Here is a 17132-nt window from a genome sequence, read left to right as displayed (position 1 = left end):
CAGCTGTACGTCAAGGGGGGGTGCACTATCTGACATCACAGCTAGCATTACACATCAACTTGTAAGATGGGTCAAGGTACTACGTGTACTTTGTCCCATCAGAAACTGAACAATAATAAAAAAAAGTGATACTTCTTCTTTGAGGGACAAATATGTAGCTCTCTATTCATTAATACATCATACATCAATACATTTATTTTAAGGCAGTGTAAGTACAGTACTCAAATATAGCTTTCAGTTAGCCTCTTGACTCCTACTGTACAGCAGAGCTCAGGAGGCAAGCAGTCCCAAGTAGCTAGTTAGGTGGGTTACAGTGCAAAGGATTATGCTGATCGGAAAAATGAAAAGGTATTAGCTCATCTGTCTGCTGCTTCTCTTTTCACTGTCTGGTCACAGGGTGAGGATAAGGAGGCTCTCTGTGTGAAAGGGAAACTGCAGCAGAGAAAGTTTGGGACAAAATGAAGCAATGTGCTCATTAACAGAGATTTGTCACACAGCACACTTCTCACTATAAAAAAAAAAAAAAAAAAAAAGCCCCCCCCCCCCCACACTGCAAGGGTTAATGCCTGTTCTTGTTAGAGGAGAGATGAAAAGGCTTTCGTTTATCTGTCTGCTCCTGCGCTCTAATCCTGCCTGAAGCTCTGGTTTGTGAGCGAAGTCACAGGGACATCAATAGAGTGGGGTTACTTAACCTGTGGCCCTTTAGAGCCCTCATATGTGGCTCTTGTACTCAAACAGAAAAGCACACGTCTATTATATTCTGCCGGTCTGGTACGCTTTCTGAAAGCACACCAAAGCTCTTGAATGCAGGAATTTTGCTGCGCTTTCAGAAAGTGCACCACACTCACAAGATATGATAGAAATCCATGGAAAAGTGCAGCTCACTTGCAGGAAAGGTGTAGGTGCCCTGCATTGCACCCGCGGTGCCCGTAAACTGCATCATTTCAGTGTGAAAGTAGCTCTATAGGGTGCATAGGATAGTAAGGGCTCGTTTAAATTTTCACTTTTGGGGAATGTAAAATCCTATAGTTGATGGGTGTTTTTACCACCCCGCCCTAATCACTGGTGTAGAATCGGGTTGAAATAGTGACCCAGCTCCATGCTCCAGAGGGTCCGTGCAGCCTCCCTGTCAGATTCTGTTTTACACTTGCACAGGAGGGGTGGCGGAGGAAGCATATACAGGAACCAGTCCTCTCCAGTTTCCTCCTGAAACCGCTGAAAACTGGCTTCTCCTCCTCCCAAAAGTATTCTGCATCTGCAGGAGGAAAGATGTTTTATTATGCTATTCAAATAAATAGAAATTCTGAACCATTTCATTGTGGCTCCTGACCCATTGCCAAATCACCTAAGTTCCCTCGCTCTTTAAAGGGTTGAGCACCCCTGCAATACAGGGTCATTTATCCTTTTTTTTTATACTATGAGGAGGCAGGAGTGCGACTGGCCACAGCTTACAGAGCAGGCTATGGGGAAGACTGGTCATAGTCTAGACATAATGAGCAATTAACCCTTGTGTGTGTTTGTGTTTTTTTTTTTTTTTTTTTTTAATTCTTTGCGTTGGATTTTAATTTTGAATTTTGTGAGCTACTTGTCTAACGAACCCATAGACATAAAGGATGATTGAGTTTTTGTCAGATTAGCTGATATCCGTGTTAATATGTGTACCTTCTAACTGCTCTCACATGTTATCTCCTGGTAAATAGTCTGATTCATTAAGCTGTGTTTTTTGATGATACAAACAAAAATTATGCTCATGTGCAGCCCATTAAAAAACCCAGATCCTTAGCAGTCTTATTGCCCGCTTGCCATCACTTGTGTCTATAGCCTTCTGAAGAATGGCTTGAAGTGTGAGTGGAGTGTTGGCTTGTTCTGCAGTTCTTGGTAAACATCCCATCTGCTTCAGCGTGAAATGGAAAAGGCCCAGATCATTTGGAACTTGCTATGGTATAAACAGACGGTTGGAGTATTTTCCACTGGCTCCTGAAATTTGCTTGGTGTGCAGTTTCCTCTTCACACACAAAGCAAATTAAATGAAAGCATTTAACCCATTTGCTGACAAGTGCTGGAAACCTGAACTGTGCTGTCTAAACAGTGGTATACACTACTGCCTACACAGGATATTCTACTCTGCCTACATTTTCATCCAGCACCGTAATGCGTAAATAGTTTACAGTACAAGTAGAACTTCTTCTGGATACATTGTATAGTGGGGAGGTTCCACATCTGTGTATTTCCCCTGGGTACTCTCTCACAATGTGGGTAGAACATATGTAATGAGAGTTCTTCACCAGTTATCTGTACACAAAATCACTTAATATGTTTATCCCAGGAAGACATAAAATTGTGAAAAATTAGATTGAGCAGCAGATATATAGTGTATCCTAATCTATTTGTATCCATAGGAACATGCAGAATAGATCGGCTTGATGATTATAATTGTATCCATGTATGCTTATTAAAAACATTGTGTTTTTTTTATTTTGCAATTACATTTGTACATGAATAGGGTACGCCATAAACCTCAAAATGCAAATCAGTCTAAAAGCAGTGGCTAATGTACAAATACGTATTTAAAAGGAAAACTATAAAAGTGCAAGCTTGAAAAATGTCAAAGCCATGAAAAATTTTACTTTAAAATTGAATTCCCCAAATTATTTTTATTGCTTATCCACATTGGTCCAACTTGGCACAATGTAAGTATGCATATTTTATACCTTAGGGGGTGCTGAGATGGCTCACAGTCACTGTAATAGTTTGAGCTACTAAAGTGATAGTCTCAGTCTTCCGAGTCCTTTGCAAGGAGACTTCCCCTCTGCACACTGACCACAGTGGAGGTCATTTGGAACTGGAAGCCATTCACAGAATGCATTGTATTTTTGTTCAATGATTACAAGGTGTTCTCTGATTGCATGAGGTTGAAAGGAGGGCAGCTGTGGTCAATGTGCCGAGGGGAAGACACTTGGCACAGGGCCCAGATGTTCACAGCTATCAATTTAGTATTGCCTACTACTAGAGTGATTTTCCTCTTCCCCAGCAGTCTCTCTGGAATGAAACCGGCATATTTATGTTGATCCAAGCTGAACCAATGAAAGTATGCAATAAAGATCATACCCAGAGCTTAGCTTTAAGATAAATACTGTAGTTTATAACATAAAATATAACACAAGCTCAGAGATCACGGGGATGCGGTTTAGTCCTGGGAGTGACAGTGTTCAAGGATCATGACAATGTGGTTTTAGTCCTGGGAGTGGCAGGGTTCAGGTATCATGTCGATGTGGCTTAGTCCTGGGAGTGGCAGGGTTCAGGGATCATGACAATGTGGTTTTAGTCCTGGGAGTGGCAGGGTTCAAGGATCTTGGAGATGTGGCTTAGTCCTGGGAGTGGCAGGGGTTTAGGGATCATGACGATGCGGTTTAGTTCTGGGAGTGGCAGGGTTCAGGGATCATGGGGATGTGGTTTTAGTCCTGGGAGTGGCAGGGTTCAGGGATCATGGAGATGTGGCTTAGTCCTGGGAGTGGCAGGGATCATGGAGATGTGGCTTAGTCCTGGGATTGGCAGGGATCATGGAGATGTGGCTTAGTCCTGGGAGTGGCAGGGATCATGGAGATGTGGCTTAGTCCAGGGAGTGGCAGGGTTCAGGGATCATGACAATGTGGGTTTAGTCCTGGGAGTGGCAGGGTTCAGGGATCATGGAGATGTGGCTTAGTCCAGGGAGTGGCAGGGTTCAGGGATCATGGAGATGTGGCTTTAGTCCTGGGAGTGGCAGGGTTCAGGGATCATGGAGATGTGGCTTAGTCCTGGGAGTGGCAGGGGTTCAGGGATCATGACGATGCGGCTTAGTCCTGGGAGTGGCAGGGGTTCAGGGATCATGACGATGCGGCTTAGTCCTGGGAGTGGCAGGGGTTCAGGGATCATGACGATGCGGCTTAGTCCTGGGAGTGGCAGGGGTTCAGGGATCATGACGATGCGGTTTAGTTCTGGGAGTGGCTGGTTTCAGGGATCATGGGGATGTGGTTTTAGTCCTGGGAGTGGCAGGGATTCAAGGATCATGGGGATGCAGTTTAGTCCTGGGAGAGCAGGGTTCAGGGATCATGGGGATGCGGTTTAGTCCTTGTAGAGGCAGGGTACAGGAATCATAGGAATGTGGTGACTGAACAGTGAAAGGAGGAGTAACGGCATAACTATTTTGCTACTCCCTCTGTCACTTTTCTCTCTCTCCTCCTATCAACATGCTTCTTTTACTGCAGCACTCTGGATTGGCTCCTTGTGCTTCTTTTCCTCCTGCTCTCTGAGCTGTGCTGTACAGACTGAACAGGGACTGCAAGATGCTGATACTAGTTACGGTAAATACAGGAAATTACACTGCTTGTATTTAAAAAATACATTTTGTGATGTATTATAGTGCTGCATTATTATGTGCATTTTTTATATCTGTCTAGGGTTTAGACTTGGCATTTGAAGCTTTGTTAGTCTTATAGAAGGTCTTATTTTAGTTAAGACCAGCCGAACCCTAAGAAGGCACTCACACTGGGCATGATTGAACTGAACCGTGCCCGAGTTAGTTAATAATAGCCCTTATTGAAGTCTTTTACCACTCAATTGATATCAAAGCTGCTACCTGCTTAGTGAAATAACTCCTTTGTTGGGCATTGGAATAGACTTCTACTTCGGGTGATTGTCCTGAAAAGAAAATCTAGTAAATAATTAAATACATTGACTCCCACTGATTAAGTGTTTTTAGGAATTTTATTTTGGATGTACATCCTCTAAAAGTCATTTTTACAGAGCATGAACGATCGTTTCCTTTTCTTCATAGATCTCGTTCCACACTTGGACACTCTCGATCTCACTGGGGCCAAAGTCCAATTTCGCAGACTGGAAGAACCCAGGAGCACAGAAGTCGCAGTAGGGTTTCCACTGTTATACAGCCACTTAGACAAAGTGCAACTGAAGTTGTGGACCTGACTGTAGATGAAGATGGTAAGTTTGGGATAAATGTGTCTGGAAATCACCAGGATTGTGCTATGCAGGCAATATATTTTTTTTTTTTTGTTTTTGTTTTGTTTTTGCCAAAAGCAGATGTTTCAAGTGAATGAAGTATTCTGAGAGGGTTTGCAGCAAAGATTTTTTTTCTTTTCTTGACATTTTTGACCCGGTTGTGGATTCTTGTATAGTTTACTATAAAGATCCCATTTCTTGTTCATATTCAAGCTGCATTCATCACTATGAAATGTTCATTTTTATGGAACCTGCACGCAAGACTTATCAAGCAGGGTTTTTTTTTCTAAACTTGCCAGCACTGTCCCAGATGCCAAGGTGTGTATGCGGCCTTAAACGGACAGAAAAAAGGAATCCTCAATACACTGCATCACTCACTGTTAATAGTATTGCTAGCCATGGCTCTGCATATTTGAAAACTTGGTGCCAATGTTATTAATAAAAGGCATAGCAGTATGACCGAATGTTCTTAAATATTATATGCATGTGTTTGCATGTGCACAGTCTCTGCTTATTTAACCACTTCAATACCTTTTACCCCCTTCCTGTCCAGGCCAATTTTCAGGTTTCAGCACTCACACTTTGAATGACAATTGCGCGGTTGTGCAACACTACCCAAAATATTTTGTTCACACAACTAGAGCTTTCTTTTTGTGGTATTTAATCACCGTTGGGGTTTATATTTTTTGCTGAGTTAACAAAAAAATACCGAAAAGTTTGAAAAAAAAAGTTTCTTTTTCTGTTAAAGTTTGCAAATAATTGTTCTTCATAAATTTAGGCCAAGATGTATTCTGCTACATGTCTTTGGTGAAAATAACCCACATTATTATCTAGTCTGTAGGAAAGTTCACAATCTATGGGATATATCTGAAAATTGATCAGTCCTGAAATACTGACAGCCAATTTAATTTCTTGAGACCCAAAAATGTCAGAAGTACAGATATGACCCTTTTTTGAACAGTAGACAGTCCGACGTATTTCATAAGAGGCATGGCGATTTTTTTTTTTTTTTAAGGTGTAATTTTTGTCTTTTTTTTTTTTTTGGAAAATGACGAAATTACAAAAATGTTTATAATTTTTTTTTTTTTTTTGCATACTGTCACCAGTGCAGTACAGCGTCGTCATATAACTGGTGTGGCGGTGATCAGGGACACTGACTGGTGACAGTATGGGGAAAAAAAATTTTTTTTTAATTTTTTTTATTACATTTTTTTTCTCTTTAAAATTTTTTTTAATTACACTATGACCAAAGAAGTATGTTACCATGGTAATATTGTACTACTTTGGGGAAGTGATCAGTATCTTTTTTTTTTTTTTTTACACAATTTGCTTTATAGCAAATTTTTTTTTGCTATAAGCAAGCATTTAACTGAAATCGATTCATTCAGGGTTTTTTTTTTTTTGTGTTTAGCTGTGCTTGGCCACGGCTAATAGCATGACACAGATGGGCTGTGATTGGCCCAGCCTGTGCATATGATCACTGTGACCATTCACAGCTAGACACACTTGTATACAATGGATGGCATGAAAGGAAGCCATCGAGTGTATACAGTTGTCATGTGACCTGTGATTGGTCACAGCAGGTCACATGGTACTGGCAATGGGGCCGGTACGCAGATCTGTCATTGGCTGTCTGAGGTACACAGCCAGTGGCAGATCTGGCCACAGCGCGGCCCTGTGGGCCGGGCGGGATGTAGTTAACCTGCACACATAAATACATAATATTAGACATGGTCAATTTATGTGTAATAATTCTTCATTTTATATAGACCCCACAGTTGTGCCATCTACCTCTGGCAGAACGGAGTCCCCATCTATCAGCACTATTTCCAGTAATACGTCTACCTCAGAGCCGGCCTCTGATGCTATTTCAGGACTCTCGGGGTCTCTGGCTTCCACAGTGTCTGAGTCGCCTTCAGTCACCACAAGTAGCAGTACTACAAGCATTACATCAGGTAAATCAACACTGATTTTTTTTTTTATCATAGCAATGCACCCCATCAGCAGAGTATACATTGGTCCATGATAGACTTCTTTTTTTTTTTTTTTTTTTTTCCCTGTGAAATCCTCTGTTCCCTACTTAAACTGCGTTCTATACATCACTTCAAATTCTTACTTAATCCTATGGATACTTGGGCATGCCATTCTAATAACTTTGCCTTTTCAGCTGGCTAAGTTGGGAGGGTCAGTCTATGGCTGGGAAAAGCCATGAACAAAAAATGACTTTTCTATGGATGTGTACAGAACAAATGCAGTGCTATAGTTGCTAGGAAGTGAAATTAAAGGGGGGGGGGGGGAATTGAATATAAATCGGCAATTTTTTTAGTGACTGGTGTTTTCTTACATTCGAGTAATATACAGTATTGTGTAAAAGTCTTAGGCAGGTGTGAAAAATGCTGTAAATTAATAATGCTTTCAGAGATCGAAGTGTTAATAGTTTATATTTTATCAATTAACTTGGAAAGTAAATGAACAGAAGAGAAATTCAAATCAATATTTGGTGACTACCCTTTGCCTTCAAAAACTGTGTAACTGAATAGGTGCTGCTTTGAAGGAACTTGGCAAGTAGGTTGTTCTAAACATCTTGGAGAACTAAGCACAGATCATCTAAGGCTGTAGGCTGCCTCAAATTCCTCTGTCTCCTTATGTAATCCCAGACAGACTCCATGATATTGTGATCAGAGCTCTGTGTGGGCCAAACCATCACTTCTAGGACTCATTGAAGATAGTTCTTATTGACTGTTTGGAGCAGTTGGCCTGCTGAAAAATAAATTTGGGATTAATCTCATTCCTCCCTGATGATATGGCATGATGGATAAGTATCTGCTCGTAACTCTTGAGCATTGAGGACACCATTGATCCTGACCAAATCTCCAACTCCTTTTGCATTAATGCAGTCCCAAACTTTCAAGGAACCTCCTCCATGCTTCATTATTGCCTGCAGACACTAATTATTGTACCTCTCTTCAGCCCTTCATGAACAAACTGCTTCCTGCTACAGCCAAACATTAAACATTTTGACATCTCAGTCCAGAGCACCTGCTGCCATTTTTCTGCTCGCTGGTTCCTATGTTTTCATGCATAGTTGAGTTGCATAGCCTTGTTTCCATTTCCTATGCATGAAAAAATAGGAACTGGGGTGCAGAAACGTGTCAACAGGTGCTGTGGACTGATGAGTCAACATTTGAAATGTTTAGCTGTAGCAAAAGACAGTTTGTTTGAGAAGGGCGGGAGAGCGGTACGATAGTGAAGGTCTATAGGCAACCGTGGAGCATGGTGGAGGTTCCTTGCGCATGTGGGGCTACATTTCTGAAAATTGAGTTGGAAATTTGGTCAGGATCATTGGTATCCTCAGTGCTGAGAGATATATGCAAATATTGACCCCAAATTTATTCCGCAGCAGGGCAATGACCTCAAACATACAATGTTAAGAACTATTTTCAGTGTAACGTAGAACAAGGAGTCCTGGAAGTGATGGTTCGGCGCCACAGAGCCCTGATCTTAACATAGTCAGTCTGTCTGGGATTGCATGAAGAGACAGAAGGATTTGAGGCAGCCTATATCCACAGATCCATGATTAGCTCTCCAAGATGTCTGGAACAAGCTACCTGCTGAATTCCTACAAAACTGTACGTGTCCCTAGAAGAATTGGTGCTGCTTTGAAGACAAAAGGCGATCGCACCGAATAATGATTTTAATTGGATTTCTCTTCTGTGCCTTTTTTATGTTCCATTTTGTTTATCGATAAAAATAAACACTTCATTTTCTGAAAGCTCTCTTTTTACATTTTTTTTCACACCTGCCTAAGATGTTTGCACAGTACAGTATATATTTTGTATAGTCCATTGAACATAAAAATATTGCATATTAATATTATGAGATCTTTCTAGCCAGTAGGTTGAACTCTTCTGTTTTAATCAATAACATTATTTTTCAACTGTGCTGAAAAGCCATTTTAAAGAACTAGCATGTGTCATCAGAACAGTGACTCCTTACTGATTGGACCATAGTGCTTTGGGAACCTAATGTTTTGTATTTAAATGTATATTTTTAAAACAAAAGTTGCATATAGATAGTTTTAAATTAGAAGTCTATCTTTTTTTTATTTTTATAAACATTAAATTAAACCACCAAATAATGGTTTGATTTTCTGTTTTTTTTTTTTTTTTTTTTTTGCCTAAAGCCTTTGCACATTACTGTATATATCAGTTCATAGAGTTTATGTAGTTATTTGTCATTTTGAAAATTTGTAAAGCTGTGCAAATCAATTAAGGGCGAACTTTGTGAGATTCAGCTTTTTTTGTCCATTCACAAGCTTCCATTTGCCTGAAACCTGTACATTTAGTTTGGTCTGGTCTAGAGCATATAATGAATGGTATTCTAAAGGCACCTAATAAATATATAAAAAATAAGTGTTATAATCACACTGCATCAGCAGTGGAGATTCTTGGCTGCCCCTAAAAAGTGAATAAACACTTAAACTGTCAAAATAAATAGGTAGGCGCTGTGCTTAAAAAAAAAAAAAAAAAAAAAAAAACATAACGGTGTACAAATATTTAAATCATTTATTGCTGCCCTATGAGTGTCTATAGCATTAAAGATTTTTGAAGTTATACATGTGATACGGGCTGACAATAAGTGAATTGTTCACTCACCAGACCTATTTGACCCTGGTTAAGGCGGTCCAACGCGCTGTTTGGTATAGTATATGAGAAGATCAGCCTCTGGTTACCCTATGATGTTCTTCTTGGTCATTAGCACACTGCAGGGCATGTCATCCATGGAGGTAATGGTATGGTTTCCAAAAAGCCAAACGGATAGAATTCTATAACCGACACTCCTTACTTTTTAGGAAAATGTTGCCAAGCCACTCAAACCAGAGATTAAATCATTCTAAGTGTAGCATTTATCAGTAATAGTGGGTTAAAATATAACAATATGCACTCACTTGTAAAGATGCTTTGTTGGCCGGCACCAGCATGTACAGCCTATTAATCCAAAAAGATGGCCGACGTGCATTGCAAGCTTCGCTCTCCCTAGGATGGAAGTGACGGAATCACGCTTCGACATACGTTTTGCCAGACGGTGTCATCAAGAAGTGACGACCTCCATATCCGGGCTAATTATATACATACTAGCTTACGCTGATTGGTTGACTGAACAACCAAATAGTCCATCTCATTGGTAGGCTCCGGAATCATGGCCGATACTGAAATGTCTTATATTAGTAACTGTCTGTACATACTAATAAAACATATATTCATTGACTTAAACCCAAAACCCACAATTATAGTGAAAAAATCAAGACCCAAAAAGATTACCCAAAAATAAAAAATATCAAATATATATAAAAGAACAAAAATAAAATAAAGTCCCAATATGCAAAGTGTCCAAACAAAGATCAATTTCTTGATAGGAAGACGCTTCGTACTCCACTGAAGAAGATGCAAATCAATCACAGGTGCTCTTCAAATACCTCCAAAAACAAAATCTCAACATAGTATATTACCTTTTAAATCCCAGAACTAAAGTGCCACACGTGTATCATGCAAAAAAAAAAAACACTCCCAGTGTCACAGCACTCATGTGAGAAAGAAAAAAAAAAAAATGTTTTAAATATCACCTCTAACTATATATAAAGTGCATAATTACCCTAAAACAAACAAATTCCAGCTTGTAATCAACCACATATGTACAGAGTGTCCTTAGATTGGTATTTTCTTGTTCCTCAGGACCTCACAAACAGACCAGGAATCAGTATGTGAATTATAATCGTATATAAAATTTATTGTAGCCACTTACATATAAAAACGATAAGATCAGCAAGACAGCATCAAACTCCTCATGCCCAGTATACGATCCCCTTTCCGTGTGTAGAGGGTCTCCCGATCACCAGGTAATTCCCCCTTGCTACTCCTATCCAGCACTATCACTTTGTAGCTCTGGGGGACACCTGAAGTACACCGTTACTCTCCAGACCTCCAACACACAGGGATTCCAGAATCCAAAATGGTTGCCGCAGCACTTCCTGGAACGTCACGTGCCCTGGACGCGTTTTGTCTCTTTTGGACTTTGTCAACTTCAGGGGAAGGTTATTGATATGACTTTTTAAGGGATTTCTGAGGATTTTATATATATATATATATATATATATATATATATATATATATATATATATATATGTGTGTGCTGATTTATACTTATTCTGTCTGTACATACTGTCGCGGTGCAACAACCCTTCCTTCGAACTTCATAATTTCCTACAGTAGTATATATTATACAAAGTTAAATGTTACAAATAAAATTATAATAAAACAATTCATACAGTTAAGAATATTAAGAATATTACATAGGGAATTGGTATAAAATATACTGAAAATAAAATAAAATTCCTCAATGGATTCTAATTTATTTTTAGTATGATTTCGGAGCCTTCCAATGAGATTGACTACTTGGTTGTTCAGTCAACCAATCAGCGCAAGCTAGTATGTATATAACTAGCCCGGATATGGCGGTCGTCACTTTCTGATGACTCTGTCTGGCAAAACGTACATCAAAGCGTGAATCCGTCACTTCTGGGTTTCGGTGACGTTATATCCGGTCTAGCAAGAGCGAGGCTTGACACGCACGTCGGTCATCTTTTTAGATTAATCTGTACATGCTGGTGCCTGCCAACAAGGCACCTTTAAATGTGAGTGCATATTCTTATGTTTTAACCCACTATTACTAATGCTACTTAAATGGCTTAATCTCTGGTTTATTTAGTGGCTTGGCAACAATTTCCTAAAAAGTAAGGAGTCTGTTATAGAGTTCCATTTGTTTGGCTTGTTGGAACCATACCATTACCTCCATGGATGACATGCCCTGTGGTGTGCTGATGACAAAGAGGAACATCATAGGATAACCAGAGGCTGATCTTCTTATGTACTATACCAAACAGCTCGTTTGACCACCTTAACCGGGGTCAAATAGGTCTGGTGAGCGAGCAATTCACTTATCGGCACGTGGTGAAGACACAAGGATTTATGATTTTATGGCACTGCGCCCTAATAAGAATCACAGTTTGCTATCGCGTGTGTCACTTCAATGATCTTTAATGCTATAGGCACTCATAGGGCAGCAGCAATATCTCAACTGCTGTTGCTGGCTTTATTTATTTAAATATGTATATATTGTTTTGTTTTGGTTTTTTTTAAAGCACAGCACCTACCTATTTATTTGGACTATTTATTTGATTTAGAGCATAAGCTGTTGATTATCTACAGAATAGAAAAAACGATATGCATATACTGAAGTGAATTGAAAAGTCACTGTTCACAAGTTCAAGATGAGGTTTGGCCAGTTTGCTCTTTATTAGTAACAAGTTTGCATTAGAGTCTGGTGATTGCTTCTTAATGTATCCCATGCTTCTTAATGTAAGCTATGTTAAGCCATGTAGCAAAGCAGCATATCCGGATCATTCGCAATAAATAGCTAGCATAGATGTGAGGATGTGAGCATTCAGAAGGTCTCTTACTGTCAACTGAAATATGTTGCAACATTATGGAAAGTTTCTGCAATAATACATGTAGACTTAAAGTGTTACTAAACCCACAGCAGTAAAATCAGTATGTATATGTAGAAAAGCATGCATGTTATAACTCACTGTGGAACGTAAGGGGTTAATCCTCTCCATTGTGTAAAATATGTGTAATTTATTTCAGGTACTTACAGTTAGGTCCATATATATTTGGACACAGGCACAATTTTATTTATTTTTTTCAGGTATTTACCAAAATAGTCATGCTATAGTTCTATAATGGTTATGGGCTGAAAGTGCACCCTCAGATTTAATTTTAAGGTATGCAAATCCAAATTAGAAGAAGGGTTTAGGAATTACAGCACTTAAGAGCAGCCCTTTCCCCTTTTTCATGGGACCAAAAGTAATTGGACAATTGAATCAAAAGCAGTTTCATGGCCAGGTGTGGGCTACTCCATTATTTCTTCATCAATTAAGCAGGTAAGAGGTGTGGTACTTGCATTTAAAGTCTATTGTTGTGAACCTACATAATGCGTTCAAAGGAGCTGTCCATGCAAGTGTAACAGACCATTGTAAGGCTTCAAAAATTAAACAAATCCATCAGAGAGATAGGGGCAACATTAGTAGTGGCCAAATCAACAGTTTGGTACATTCTGAGAAGACCGCACTGATGAGTTCAGCAACATAAAAAGGCATGGAGGTCCACAGGAAGAAAACAGTGGTGGATGATCGCAGGATCCTCTTTATAGTAAAGAAAAACCCATTCACAACATCCAGACAAGTGAAGGACACAATCCAGGAGGTGGGTGTATCATTGTCAAAGTCTACAATCAAGAGAAGACTTCACGAGAGCAAATACAGAGGGTTCCCCACAAGGCGCAAACCATTAATAGGCCTGAAGAATAGAAAAGCCAGATTAGACTTTGCCAAAAGAAATCTACCAGTTCTGGAAAAGCATTCTTTGGACGGATGAAATTAAGATTAATTTGTACCAGAATGACAGGAAGAAAGAATTGTGGAAAAGGCTTGGAACAGCTCATGATCCAAAGCACACAACGTCCTCTGTAAAACATGGTGGAGGCAGTGTGATAACATGGGCATGCATGGCTTCCAGTGGCACTGGGTCATTGGTGTTTGATGATGTGGCAGAAGACAGAAGCAGCCGGATGAATTCTGCCGTGTTTGGAGATATACTGTCAGCCCAGATTCAGCCAAATGCAGCAAAGTTGATTAGGTGCTTCACAGTACAGATAAAAAATGATCCAAAACACACTGCAAAAGCAACCCAGGAGCTTTTGAAGGAAAAGTGGAATATTCTTCAATGGCTGAGTCAATCACCTGATCTCAACCCAATTGAGCATGCATTTCACTTTCTGAAGGCAAAACTAAAGGCAATAAGACCCACAAACAACGAACAACTGAAGAAAACTGCCGTTACAGCCTGGCAAAGCATCAGAAAGGAGGAAACCCAGTCTTTGGTAATGTCTTTGGGTTCCTGACTTCAGGCAGTCATTGCCAGTAAAGGATTCTCAACAAAATATTAAATTAACATTTGTTATGATTATATTCATTTGTCCAATTACATTTGAGCCCCTGAAAATGTACTTTTATGTTCAACCCCTTGAATGAAAGCAGGAAGACTGCACTCCAAATTAATTTGGATTGTTTCATTTTAATTTATTCTGGTGACATACAGAGCCAAAAATATGAAAATTGTGCCTGTGTCCAAATATATATGGACCTAACTGTATATAGCGCTGTCAATATATGCAGCACTTTACATATAGATTGTACCTTCATATCAGTCCTTAACCCTCAAGGGGTGTACAATCTAAGGTCCCTAACTTACATTCATACATACACATACTAGGAACCAGCAAACACTCCTGTGCTTGGGGATGGACTCGATGCAGGCTACAACCACATTAAGGATGTCTTGGAACATGCACACCTTGCTGCCCTCAAATAGACCGGGGGAATCCAAATATACTGAATGAGGAAAGAACAAACAGAGGGCGCACAGGCCTAGAGCATTACCATAAAAAATGTTTAATAAAAAATAAAGTAGGTGTTGTACTCACAAACGACAATATAGTCAAGGCACATCATAAAGAACCGCTGGGTCAACACCGCGCTGAGTAACAGTCCGCAATAGGGAGTGTAGACATCCAATAGGTTGATGCGTTTCGAGGACTCTGAGGAAGAGGCAAGTCCTCGAAATGCGTCTGACTTGACTACATTGTCGGTGAGTACACCTACTTTATTTTTTATTAAACATTGTTTATGGTAATGCACTAGGCCTGTGCGCCTTCTGTTTGTGCTTTGCCCATACACATACTAGGGCCAATTTAGACCGGATCCAATTAACCTACCAGCTTGTCTTTGGAGTTTGGGAGGAAACCCACTCGGGCACAGGGAGAACATGCAAACTCCAGGCAGGTGGTGCCGTGGCTGGGATTTGAACCAACGGCCCTAGTACTGCCAGGCAGAAGTGCTAAGCATTTAGTCACTGTGCTGCCCTGTTTGATCCTGTCTTCTCTGATCCTCCCCTTCCAATTTCTTCCTCTTATCTCCCAATAAGACATATTGTGTGGTGACACTGCACATGCTCAGTTTGGTGTGTATTGCTAGAAATTTTTTTTTTTCTTGAGAGTCCATGTGTTCAGTACAGGGTCAATCAGCACTGCCCAGACAGAGGTCAGGGGTTCTACATCCTCCTAGAGAACTCCTCCTACAAGCTTTAACCAGTGCTCTGCTGAACACTGAAGTCGCATTACTGCTCTAACTGCTGATGAGAAAAGGTATTTAGCAGTTTATATTTACTAAAGTAATTGCATTTCCATGTTCTGTGTACTGTAGGAGACCAGATATAGTGAATGCAGGGTCCTGGGTTTAGTAACACTTTAACCATCTCTTCAAGAAATGAGAGATCTTTTCTTTGCAGTGCCGTTGTGTTCCCAGCTGAAATAGAAGTGACAACTTACGAATGCACTTGATCTTTGGATGCAGCCAACAGAGAGTCCGCCTATTTATAGATGGTGTCCATCTATAATAGATTGTTTGTCTGAACAGAGTAATAAATCCTATTGATAGGTCCATCTTTTCTTTCCATATTTCCAATTAAAGTGAACCTATGAGAAATATGGGAGCTACGATTGCTTGTTTTTTAAAGATGCAAGCCCCAGAACTGTCCTCTTTATTCTTGCGTCAGTCCCTAACTAGGAATAAGCATGCGTTAAAGTCTAAAAAAGTTCTCATTTTGTATACATTTTCAGGTCAATGATTCTAGAGCCAGTAGTATCAGGATTAAGATGGGATCCTTAGAGTCTGCACCTTTAATCACTTACACGCCGCCCTGTAGAAGTACTGCTGCAGGGCTGTGCAAAAACACGCGTGTGTGTGTGTATATACAGTCAGGTCCATAAATATTGGGACATCGACACAATTCTAACATTTTTTGCTCTATACACCACCACAATGGATTTGAAATGAAACGAACAAGATGTGCTTTATCTGCAGACTGTCAGCTTTAATTTGAGGGTATTTACCAAATCAGGTGTACGGTGTAGGAATTACAACAGTTTGCATATGTGCCTCCTACTTGTTAAGGGACCAAAAGTAATGGGAGAGAATAATAATCATAAATCAAACTTTCACTTTTTAATACTTGGCTGCAAATCCTTTGCAGTCAATTACAGCCTGAAGTCTGGAACGCATAGACATGACCAGACGCTGGGTTTCATCCCTGGTGATGCTCTGCCAGGCCTCTACTGCAACTGTCGCCAGTTCCTGCTTGTTCTTGGGGCATTTTCCCTTCAGTTTTGTCTCCAGGAAGTGAAATGCATGCTCAATCGGACTCGGGTCAGGTGATTGACTTGGCCATTGCATAACATTCCACTTCTTTCCCTTAAACTCTTTGCTTGCTTTTGCAGTATGCTTTGGGTCATTGTCCATCTGCACTGTGAAGCGGCGTCCAATGAGTTGTGAAGCATTTGGCTGAATATGAGCAGATAATATTGCCCAAAACACTTCAGAATTCATCCTGCTGCTTTTGTCAGCAGTCACATCATCAATAAATACAAGAGAAGAAGTTCCATTGGCAGCCATACATGCCCACGCCATGACACTACCACCACGCTTCACTGATGTCCCAATATTTATGGACCTGACTGTACGTGATTTGCATTTCCGGGTAGGGGGCGCATGCCGCCCTACCCGCGCTGCCATTGGAAGCTACGGATGTCAATCACTGGGTCCTGACCAGAGATTCCCTACCGGTGACCGCAAAGTAAAACTGACAGGGAGAGACCTGTGTGTAAACACAGGTCTCTCTCCTGCCTTCAAGGACATGCTGCTGTGTATTTCTCTGCACAGCAGCATGTTTCCCTACTAAAACGCACACCGCACATTATGTAAAACCGCACACAGTTAACCCTTTTGATCGCCCCAGATGTTAATCCCTCTCTGCCCAATGTCCTTATTAAAGTCAGTGTTTTTTATTAGTATTGATCACTGTATTAGTGTCATTAGGATGTTAGTGGCAGTCAGTTCCCCCCCCCCCCAATGTCAGAATGCCCACCGCAGTCCCACTATAAATCGCTAATCGCCACCATTACTA

General features: G+C 40.4%; 1 protein-coding gene across 7 annotated transcripts in view; it reads left to right on the top strand.

Annotated features, from left to right (window-relative positions):
* The window catches only part of RNF111 (ring finger protein 111), a 102750-nt gene that overhangs the window by 54232 nt on the left and 31386 nt on the right, over positions 1–17132 (top strand). For 6 of the 7 annotated variants that reach the window (XM_089667671.1, XM_089667669.1, XM_089667673.1 and 3 more), the window contains exons 4-5: positions 4814–4977; positions 6765–6950. In XM_089667671.1, the coding sequence (XP_089523797.1) occupies positions 4814–4977; positions 6765–6950 (350 nt within the window). The remainder of the gene's footprint in view (positions 1–4813; positions 4978–6764; positions 6951–17132) is intronic. The other variant, XM_089667674.1, reaches the window with a different exon arrangement.

The sequence above is a fragment of the Staurois parvus genome, unplaced genomic scaffold (genome assembly GCF_062004578.1).
Source record: "Staurois parvus isolate SC_StPar_1 unplaced genomic scaffold, SC_StPar_1.0 ptg000054l, whole genome shotgun sequence".
In the NCBI taxonomy this organism is placed as follows: Eukaryota; Metazoa; Chordata; class Amphibia; order Anura; family Ranidae; genus Staurois; species Staurois parvus.
This window is presented reverse-complemented; position numbering and strand designations above follow the sequence as displayed.